This window comes from Vombatus ursinus, unplaced genomic scaffold (genome assembly GCF_900497805.2).
Source record: "Vombatus ursinus unplaced genomic scaffold, bare-nosed wombat genome assembly UNPS02014867.1, whole genome shotgun sequence".
Classification (NCBI taxonomy): domain Eukaryota; kingdom Metazoa; phylum Chordata; class Mammalia; order Diprotodontia; family Vombatidae; genus Vombatus; species Vombatus ursinus.
In genome coordinates, this window is record NW_020954645.1 from 1,947,342 (window position 1) to 1,959,051 (window position 11,710).

The 11,710-nt window shown below is 40.2% G+C and overlaps 1 protein-coding gene across 1 annotated transcript in view; it reads right to left on the reverse strand.

Moving 5' to 3' along the window:
* The window catches only part of CCDC12 (coiled-coil domain containing 12), a 65,374-nt gene that overhangs the window by 3,009 nt on the left and 50,655 nt on the right, over positions 1 to 11,710 (reverse strand). The window contains exons 3-5 of the mRNA XM_027842129.1: positions 8,433 to 8,512; positions 5,770 to 5,831; positions 5,345 to 5,379 (exon numbers count right to left, since the gene is read on the reverse strand). Coding sequence (XP_027697930.1) covers positions 5,345 to 5,379; positions 5,770 to 5,831; positions 8,433 to 8,512 — 177 coding nt within the window. The remainder of the gene's footprint in view (positions 1 to 5,344; positions 5,380 to 5,769; positions 5,832 to 8,432; positions 8,513 to 11,710) is intronic.

The following is an 11,710-nucleotide window of genomic DNA, read 5'->3' on the forward strand; positions in this document are numbered from 1 at the left end:
CTGTAACCCCGAGTTTTAAAAACACATGTTAAAAATTAAAAAAAAATAAAAATTTAAAAAAGTACTGAACCAAACCACAAAAGATGGAGATTATTTCAACAGACCAGGACTGGGAAGGGGCATTTCCAAGCACAGGAGACAGCATAAACATACAAAGGTAGGAAAAAATAGTGCTAAAGGTAGGATTTAAATGTAGGTATTCTCGACTCCATGTCTAGAATTCCAGCTGCTATGCCATGCTATTACTCAAAATATGTCTCTTGAACAGATCCTGCAGATGGACAATGAAGTAGGCCCGTAAATGAAGAGAGGAGAATAACAGCTAACATTTTCTAAAGCACTTTAGGTTAGACTAGAGTTAGGAAATTTCACAATGCTTTAAATGCCCATTACGTCCTTGAAACAAAGGTCTACCCTCATAACACCAACATTCTCACAGGGATGCTATAATAGCTAGAGAACATGAAGTGTCCAAAGAATTAAAAGCTGAAGGTCCCTCAAAGGGCAGTGGATATATTTCCAGTAGATATGAGTAGTCTAAAGCCTACTGCCAATAAAGAGTCACAGGAGAAGCAATGTTAAATATATATCAAAGAAATGTCTGACAAGGAAAGGAGCCATGATGGAGAGTAATGGTTAACCAAGGAAAAGCCCTGGGAGCTACTGTCCAAAGACGCAGAGAAAGGCCTGCGTACACTGATAGAACCCTTGGAGGACTCGGGAAGGACAGACATGGATGGAGAAGAAGCACAGGATGAGCTGGCATAAAGGGGCTGCAATCTAAACCAATGGAGGGAGTATCCTCATCAAGATCACAGATCCAGTAAAGTTGAGTAAATAAGGAAAGACAATTGAGTGGGGAAAGCTTTCTGGAAGAGAAATATTTGTCTTAGACAGGGATCATTTGAGCATGTTTACAGACAAAAGGAACAAGTGCAGAAAAAAGATCTGATGAAAGAGGAGAAGAGTAGAAAAAAAAAGATGGGGGAGGTCGGAGAGAGGAAGAAAGAATGATTGATAAACTAAGGTCTTCAAGGAATGTGTCTTACAGTTCCACAGGGTAGTACCCACTCCACTTTTACCTCATAGACTGTTGAAAGTTAAGTGCTCTGTAAATGTAAAGGGACATATAATATGATTATTTGTTAGTCTTAAGACATTCCCTCTCTTCTAACCAGAATCTCTTCTCAAAAAAGGATCTAAAACTAATTCATATTAAAGTAAAAATAATAAAGGGTTTTCTCTAAGCAGTGCTACTCCGAGAGCCTTTTTCCAAAGTCAAGTGTCTTTGGCAATACTAGCGTATACTCTAACAGTGCATGTTCTTTGGCGTGTGGAATGACTCAACACAGTGTAATAAAAAAGTTGTTTCATCACAAACAGGGTCATCCTCACTAATTATGGTGAGGAAGGGAATACTACGCACCCAGGCACTGTGATAAGCACTTTGCAATTATTATCTCATTTAATCCTCATAACAATCCTGGGAGGTAGGTGTTATTATTACCCCCATTTTACAGCTGGAGAAAGTGAGACAGAGAGAAATTAAATGATTTGCCCAGGGTTACACAACTAATAAAGGTCTATGGCCTGATTGGAATTTCAGGCCCAGTACTCTATCTGTTGTACCAACAGCTGCCTCATGGTGGGGTTGTTCCCACGTGCAACAGTAAGAAAAGTCAGGCAGGTGATCTATGGAACTTTTCACTCTGAGTCAAACCAAAACAGCCTTAAAGGAATGTTATGGTTACATTCAATCCTTCAGTAGGTCAATAGTCAACCATGTACACTAGGCTAAAACAAAATGGAATATGCTAAGTATATAAGAATAACAAAAAAAAAATGGTACTCTAAAAGTTCAGGGCTAAAGGTTATTTTCAGCTGGGGGAATAAGACGACTTCATGAAATAGATGGTATCTGACCTGGTTTCTAAATGATGGTCAGGAAGGATTCAAAGAGGCAAAGGCCAGGAGTGGAGGGTTAAGGTTGGCAAAGTAATTTTCTCCCAGCTAGATAAAGCAATGAAAACTACCCAAGAAAACACAGCATAGCCCTTGACTAGAAAAGAGGCCTTTGAGATGAGAGGATGAAACAAGAACACCAGTGTGGAGAAGACTGCTTCACCCTTTGCTGGGGTGTGGGAAGAGACAACACAGTCCAACAAGCTGTTGAGCACATAACTTCTGCCCACTACAAGAAAAGGATGTGCCACAAAGTCAACACCTCATGCTGCCCTCAAGTGAGATGGTTCTGGGCCCTCCCCTGGGCAGTCCTTTCTCTGGAGAAACCAAGATGACAAGTGCCCCAGAGCACTTCTCATAACCACTTGGGACAACAGACTTCTGCCGGTGACACAGATGCCAGCTAAGCAGAAAAAGATGCAGAGTCTATTAATTATCACCTTTGTATTCAATTCTCACTATACTTAATTGCCCCACCACATGCACTGTGAATAATTTATCGCCTGTGTTTATTAACAGACATAGAGCTTTCTGTGTCTGTTAACTGGCATTTATCTTCAAAAGTCTGTTGTAAACTCAGTGCCTCCAGAAAGTCTTCTTAGACTAATCCTACCATTACTCTAGTTACTCCAGCAAACCCTCAGCACTGATGGAAACTGCTATATTCCTTACTGTATTTGTGCATGTTTCTCATCTAGTTTAAATATTTTTCTTATATGCTTCACCTAGATCAGACCAAAAACTCCTTAAGGATAGGGATCTGGCCAGCTCTTCTCAAATCGGGAACTCTATGCTTCCTCTATCAATTAAGTAACCAGAACAGGGCACAGACATGCAAAGAGAATTTAATCAATGTTTATTCATCAAGGAATGGTCCCATTTTCTAACCATCATAGGATCAAGTATATGTGAAATCTCATCCTGCAATTCAGACATATGTATGCAGACAAAGGAAAGGTTGTGCAACATAGAAGAAAACATACTAGATCTGTAGTCAGTGGCTTGGGTTCAAATCCAAGCTTTGCTACTTACTATCAATGTGACCTCTCTGGGCCTCAGTTTCCTTATAGGCAAATTGGGGATGATAACACCTGTAATGTCTACTCCACAGGATTGTGATGAAGCTCAAAAGAGATAATGGATGTCAAGGCCTCCCTCACTGGAAGGTGCTTTATATGTGATCAGCTGTTGTTGCTGCTAGTGATGGAACAATTCTACGAGCCCTTCAACTGTCTCTTGCAGTCTACACACAAGGCATTCTCCAGATTGTTTCTTCCTGGGTGGGCAGCTAGGTCAAATGCTCCTGAGTGAGTCTGGATCTCATCTAGGAGTGTCTCCCAACAATAACTTTTATGGTCTATCTATAAAGTTCAATAGTCTGTGATCAACAGAGAGAATTGGAATGGTCCCTGAGATCATATAATCCAACCCTCTTGTTTTATGGAGAGGGCACAAGTAATTTGCTCAAGGACATAAAACTGGTAAGTAGCAGAGCCAAGAGTCAAACTCAAGTCTTCTAACCCCAAGCTAAGCACTCTTTCCATTATTATTAGTTGGAGTTGGCTATCCGGTAATCAAGAGTATTTTTCTGACCTGGGCTCCTTTAGGGTAAACTCATTAACGAGATGGTAAAAGAAAGTGGCCTAGGTCATTGTCCTTTCAAGAAGCCATCAATAGTCCAGTGGTTTCTGGAACAAGATGCTCAGGCCATTAGGTAACAAGGGCAGAGTGTTGCTAGGGACAAATCAAGCTTACCCAACTTTCACTAGGTGGTAGCTGGAGCACAAGACCTCCAGGAACTTCTTTCAAAACACAAGGACAGATTAGGAGTTGCAGCGTTTTCACTTCAAAGTCAAAAATACATGACTAAGTCACATGCACACATACACAAAAAATAGACTAGAACATTTTGTAATTCATCCCATTACCTGTTGTCCCAACCTAACTCACTCCTCCTCTTCAAAGAAGATGGATTTGCTGGAAGCCGGGAGCTATTCCCTGGCCTATTAACAACTAAGGAGAGATAAACAATAGCTAATTATGTTCATGCCTAAGGGATGGCTTCAAACTCCAGGCAGCAGTAGAATATACAGGCCAAAGAGCTGAGTTTAAAGTCAGGTATGATTTCACTTGCCTATATCTGAGATCCCACTACCTATAAGGTAGGAAGAATAAATCCTGTTCTTCTACACTTTGTAGGAAGGTAATGAGAACAAGTGAGATAACATGGAAAACTGCTTTGAGCTATCCCCACCCCAATGACCTTATAAACATAAAAGTGTTAAAAAAAATTTTTAAAAAAAAACCCCATTTCTGAAAATAAACTTTTAGGAATTTCTCCTACAAGGTCAGACCAAGGCAGACTAATCCCAGGTCCTCTGTTTCTCCCCTTCTGGGTTCAATTAGCAAAGGGATCAGGAGCTTAGCAGGCCTGGCCCTTGTCTTCCTTCACACTGAACATCTCTCTAGCCAGGCCTCTTTGAAGAAGATATCCTAGATTTTCAAGGACCTTCTTCAGAATCTGGTTATCACAGCCTCTGGTGGGTAGCAGCTGGCCTTAAGATCTTTCTCCTTCCACTCTGTCTTAAGAGAATGTTTAAAGCATGCTTGAGCTATCTGACGTCGAGAGTCTTACAAAGTCTTCCATAGTAAGAAAAGGGTCCACTCTATTCTGTTCCAAAATGGGTGGGAAGACAGGAGGCAGACCAGAAAGGCACTGTCTGAATCTATTCTGGCCGACATTCTCACCCTGAAAATTGGCTAAAGCAGCCATGAAAAGAAGACCTGTCTGTTCAGGATATAAAAGAAATTGAAATTATTTTCTCTTCTTTCTATTATTATTGCAATTCAACTTCCAGGCAGCTGCCGGGCGGGGGATCAACACAAGTGTGGCTGGGAGGGACTAGAGGAGCTTTTGGCTGCTATTCCTGAGTCTCTGCAAATGCTTCACAGAGCTGCCTGCCTTTTATGTCAGGGTACCCAGAATTTTAGCTACACTGAACTCATGGAGAAAAACGTTAAGTCAACTTCAACCACACTTTTGGCAAAGGTACTGTCAAGTCAAATCATCAAAATGAAAACAAGCATGGAAGGGACATACATGGTTGGGCTGGTAAAGTAGAAAAAATGCTAGAATTGGAAAGACGAGACCTGGGTTCAAATCCTGGCTCTCATCCTCAATAACTGATATGAATATGGGCCAATTTCACCTTGTTAAACCTTTGTTTCTTCATCTGTAAAATTCCTTCTATCTCATAGGACTATGTATGAGAAGCACTTTGCAAATGTAAAGTACCACAGGAAATGTTTGCAGTTACCACAGGAAAACAGTAAGGGGGCTCATTATGTCAAGAAGAAAATGTCTATGGGTAGCAGCACTTACCAATCTGGCTTTCTGGGGGCAAGGTTGGCCAAATCCTAGGGAAAAAGAAACATAATGTCAATAGAACCAGAGCCCACAGAAAGAGAACACACAGGCACACTAGTCACAGGAAGGAAATCTACATGGTTTCCCCATGGACTCTCTTCTGTCCAAAAAGGGACACCCTCCAAATAGTTCCTCATCATTATAATCAACTGCTTCACTGCATACATTTTGTACATAATTTATCACCTGTGTTTGCTCACAAAAGTAGATGAGTAGTGACTACTACCTGTGCTAGATGCTAAGTTCCTAGGAAGCAGGATTTATATCAGTTTAACACAATTATTCGGTGCTCAAACAGGAACCTTGACAAAGGCTTGTTGTGATGGGGTAGGGGGTGGGAAATAGAGGGGGAGAAGAGAAACATCATTTAATAGACATACCACTTCCTCAATAATAGGCTCAGGCTTTGCTGCTTCCAGCTGGTCTTTTACTTTCTCTTCCACTAGAAGGAGCAAGAAAACAGCACAAGGTAAAGGCAGTGACTCAGGCAGGAAGGCAGAGCCAGGCAACACAGGAAGAGGCCCCTGGAAGAAACTGCCTCAGTGATCAGAAGACACACACAATTAACATGCCTTCCCACTGTATTTTTAGCTATCAGATGTGCCATGGCAGGGGACATCATTTTCTCTGTATCCTGTGCCAAGGAAATTATCTGTCTCAACTAGGGGATTTTGTTTCACTGTCCTGTCCTGGGCATCAGTATCACAAGGAGCTGACAAGAGCTTCTTCCTCCTAAGCTTGGACTGCACTGGTTTCTAAACCTTTCCAGAGCACATTCACCTGAAAAGCAGCTCCAAGATGGGAGCTAAGACTGTTTAAACCCCAGGAAACACACAGATAACTAAATAAAATGCTGGATTTAAAGTCAGAGGGATTCAAATCCCAGCTCTGTTACTTACTACCTGTAAGACCTTGGCAAAGTCCTGTAACCTCTCGTCCCAAATACTTCATCAGCAAAACAGGGGAAGCAGGAAGAGGGAGTGGTAAAGGCAAGGGTTCAAACTAGACAGGGAAAACATGGTTAATGGAAATACCATTGGTTCTAAACATTTACTCATTGGAATCTCAGTTTGGCTTCTTACTGTGCAATTTTGGTCAAGTTACTCAACCTCTGTGAGTCTTCCTCTAAAAGAGGAAGCTGGGCAAGAAGACTGCCTCACAGCAGACGAATGATGATCAAGAAATCCAATCAGAAACTTCACTAAGTGACATTTTCCACACCAAAACTAGCCAAAACATTAGCTAGTAGCCCACGGGCAGAGAGGAGATGGTGGGAAAGGTGCAGAAAGTGTGCAGGGAGACATACATTTTTGGACAAGGATCTGTTTTCCACGACTATGTTTGTCACAAGAGGATTTTTTTTTCTTTTTTTCTTTTTCTTTTTTTAAATAGGACATTCGGGGAGAGAATAGTAATAGTGATGCAAGAACAAAAAAAAAAGGGTAAGGCCATTGAAATACTTTTAAAAGTTGTCACACAAGAGATACTTTTAAAAAAGAAAGTGGTATGAAATAGATTCACAGTTCGTATACAATTATTTTTGTGTTCTAATCTGCATATTGAAATGCTCCCCTTTCTTCAGTGTTTACATTCAGAATTTTTAAAAGAATTTAATGAAGGGGTTGCATTAGATGACTTTAAAGGTACATTTCAGCTTTAGAACCAATATTTAGAAAGTTCATTTAAATTCTAAATTTTAAGATCCTAAAACTGATGTTTCATGTAATCATCAGGTACTTCAATGGATTTGTGACCTTATTAATGTGGACACTCCCTATAATAATACAAATTGAAACCCATCTAGACCCCTTCCTCCGGTATTAAGTTTTGTCCATGTCTTTTCATATATCCTGGATAAAAAAGGTCTACCCAATGTGTTGGGGACCACTCTCTCAAAATGTCTTTAAACATTATACAGCTAACCTACACCACATAGACGATTCCATTATTACCATCCTTCCTAAATGAGCAGCCCCCTCTTTTTATGGTCATAGAGCTCATGGATGACATCTTTCATAACACTTTTTCACAGGTTATCTACGGCCATCGTGTATCTTCCCATTGCTGTTGCTGTCAATGTCATCACCACATTCATCATCACCTATAGCTCTTTAAGGTTTGCAGAGCTCACCGCTTAGGGTTAACGCCTGAAGGAACACGCTGACCAAGGAGGGCTGCAGTGGCACTGGAAACCCACTGGCCCGTGGCACAGCAACACTGAGAAAACAGAGGGCATGACACTCCATCTCCTGACTCTCTGTATTCACTGTCCCCCACTGCCTGAAACTCTCTCTCTCATCTCCACCCCTGGCTTCCTTTAAGCCTTGGCCAAAGTCCCCACTTTCTGCAAGAAACCTTGCCCAGTCGTCCTTAATCTTAGTGCCTTCGGAGGGGCAGCTAAGTGTTGCAGTGGATTGCGCACTGGACCTAGAGTCAGAAGGACCTGTGTTCAGATCCGGTCTCAGACACTTGATACTAGCTGTGTGACTGCAGGCAAGTCACTTAACCCCAACTGCCTCATCCAAAAAAAAAAAAATCTTACTGCCTTCCTCTCTGGAATTATCTCCTATTTATCCTGTACACATCTTAGCTGTATGCAGTTGTTTGTATATTTCTCCTTATTAGACTGTGAGCTTTATTTTTACTATTAAATGATTTGCAACGTGCATTTTTAAAAAGTGTTATTGATACAGGGAAACAAATAGGACGAAGGGACCTGCTAAAACTTGTTCCCATCCAGCACTGGCTAAATAATGTAAGTAGTTCATGGGACTATTTTGATCCCCCTTTCCTACTCACAATCCCAAATAAATCAAATCCATCAAGTCAGAGAGTCAATAAATACTCATTATGCACCCACTAGGTGCCAGCTACTATGTTAACAATGGGAGTACAAAAGAGCATGGGAAAGATACAGTTTCATGTTTGTGGCCATTAACTTTCCCCAAACAGACTGCAGCATTATTGCAGAGTTGCTGTCCTTTTCCTCTACTCTTTCTTTTTCCCTATCAATTCCATTCATCTCTTACTTCCAAGACCCTACCTGAGGCTGGTTTGGCCTGAGGCACCTTCCTCTTCTTCAGCTCCTCATCCTCAGGTACATAGTTCCGCAATTTGAGTTCCCTGTGGAATCAATCACAAAGAAAGACTACGTTAAAAAACATTTAGTATTCTTTTATAAAAGCTCCATAATCTGGAATCCAAAGCCCTGGAAAACACCCACAGTTATGAGGTATAACCACGATGAAGAGTCAGCAAAAGAGACTGAAAAAAAGCAGTCATGTAGGTAGGAGGAAACCAAGAAAAGAGTCATGCCAATGAAACCTAAAAAGATGGAAACTTCAAGGAGAAGAAGGTGATCAATAAAATCAAAAGCTGTGGAGAAGTCAAGAAAGATGATTGAGAAAAGGTCATTAGATCAGTCAATTAAGAAATCACTATTAACTACGGAAAGAGTTTTAGTTGAAAGGTAAGATCACAATTCAGACTGTACAGAGTTAAGGGAGTAAAAGGGAAGGAAGTGAAAGCATCTATTGTAGAAGGCCTTCTCAAGCTTAGCCACTGAAGTAAGGCGAGATATGGAACATTAGTAGGGATGGATGGATGAAGTGAGCATGGCGGGGTGGGGCAGTGTGTGAGGAGAGATGGGTATATTTGTAGGCAGTAGAGAAGCGGCAAGTAGACAGAGAGAGATTGAAGACAAGAGAGAAAGTAGAGCTAATAGAGGGGGCAATCTGCTGGAGAAGACAAGATGGAAAGGGATCACTTGTGTATATAGAGAGGTTTACCCTGGCAAGGGCCACAACTTCACATGAGATACGAGTGAAGGAGGAGTTAGTGGCAGAAGACACCTGACTGATGTGAGATGAAAATGAGGGGAGAAGAAGGATCTTTTAGCAAATGTTCTCCATTTTTTTCAGTAAAATATGAGGCAATGTTCTCAGCTTTGAGGGTGGGGAGGAGGAAAAGCTATGGAAAGTTTGAGGAAGGATGAAAAGGTTTAGAAAAACCACTGTAGTGAATGGGATGGAGAATCAATTAGGGAGACACAAAAGGATTGCCTTGTCACAGTGAGGGTCCAGTTGAAATTATGTAACATAAATTTGGAGGGGATCCAAACAGCACACTTTTGTGATTTTCTTCTGCAGCTTCATTTGGCAGCACATAAGTAGGAATGAAGGCAGCAGATGGTGGGAGTATTCCAAGACTAAGGCTTGGCAGGGCAAGATCTTCAACAAAATAAAGAGGCAAAGGACTGGAAGGAAGAAGACAGTAGAGCTGAACTGGTTCTCCAAAGGGTCATATTGGGGAAGGAAAGAGAGCACAGCCAGTGCAGGGGCTATAGTCTGGGAAAGAACTGAGAAGTCAAGAAACTAAATGTCACAGAGAGGACTAAGAAAAGGGTTTGGGGTTGCAAGGTAGGGGAAGAGGTAGAAATGACAACTGATTGTGATCAGATAAGGGAATTTCAGAGTTCACGAACATAGAAGTGGAGCATTTGTGGGTAACAGCAAGACCAAAATCTCTGTGTGTAGCTGAGGTTAGATGGAAGACTAGGTCATGGGAAATTAGTTAATTGAAGAACTGTATAGTTAGGGTGTTTGAGGAAGTATTAATATGTATGCTGAAGTCCTCCAGTATGACGGCAGGAATTAGAGAGGAGAGAAAGACTGTGAGTCAGGTACTGAACACATTAAGGAAAGAAAGGGAGCATCAATACCACTTCTAGCACTGTATCCCAAAGAAATCACACAAATGGGAAAAGGACCTACATGTACAAAAATATTTATAGCAGCTCTTTTTGTGGTGGCAAAGAATTGAAAATTGAGAGGATGCCTATCAGTGGGAGAATGGCTGAACAAGTTGTGGTATATGAATATAATGGAATACTATCGTGATATAAGAAATGGTGAACAGGCATACTTCAGAAAAATCTGAGAAGATTTGCATGAACTGGTGCCGAGTGAAGTGAGCAGGACCAGGAGAACACTGTACACAGTAACAGCAACATTGTGTGATGACCAACTTTGATAGACTTAGCTCTTCTCAGCATTGTGATGATCTAAGACAATTTCACAAGACTCATGATGGAAAATGCTATCTATATCCAAAGAAAGAACTATGGAGTCTGAATGCAGATAGAAGCATATTATTTTCTCTTTTTTGTTGTTGTTATTTTTTGTTTTTTCTTTCTCATGGTCTTTCCCTTTTGTTCTGATTCCTCTTTCACAACATGACGAATGTGGAAATATGTTTACTATGATTATATATATATGTGTATATATATATATATATATATATATATATATATATATATAGCCTAAATCAGATTACAGGCTATCTTGGGGAGGGAGGGAAATTTAGAACTCAAAATCTTATAAAAGCGAATGCTGAAAACTAAAAAGAAATGAAATTTTTAAAAAATATAACATACCTTTACATCATGACTAATGGGAAAATATGCTTCATATAAATATATAAGTAGAGCCTATATCAGATTGCATACTGCCTTGGGGTGGGGTAGGGAGAGGAAGAGGGACAAAATTAAAACTCAAAATCTTATGGAAGTGAATGTCAAAAACTAAAAATAAACAAACTTTTTTAAAAGTATAACACATAAATGTTAATTAAAAAAAGGGGGGGAGCATCTTGGAAGTCAGTAAACAACAGCTACCAGAATTCTGATTAAATGGATTTAGTTAACCTCAAAGGAGGAGAAGAAGTTTCCATGTGAAGGTGATAGAAAATGATTTTGGAAATGACAATGGGTTTAGATATTGAAAAAGGTAAACCTCAGTCCACCCTTTGTCCAGATTAATACAGATTAATAAAGCTTTCCTGTATTAATAAGGTTAAGATTCAAGAATGGGATCTCAGCTGATTTACTCAAATAACTGAAAAGAAAGTTCTTAAAGAACTAACCTAGACAAACAGCTCATCGAATGTACTAAAGGACAATACTCTAAGACTGATCCCTAGAGTTTTTGTGGGTTTTCCTCCATTCTATTTAGTTTATAGTTTACTAGACACAAAGCATAAATAGCAGTGGCTGTGGCAAATTTAAAATAGTCACTGCTTGCTGGACTGACCTCACAGGACATTCTAACCTCCATGCATTTGCTACTCTTCAGTGTACTCTTTAAGACTGAAGCTTGGCCTGTGTCTAAAAATCAGTCTCCGAAACTTGCTCAGAAATGGCCTTAATGAAATAGTTTACCTGTCAGATTTATGGAGAACAAAGAATTTATGACCAAACAATCGATAGAGAACATTATGAAATGCAAAATGGATAATTTTGATTACATTAAATTGAAAAAATTT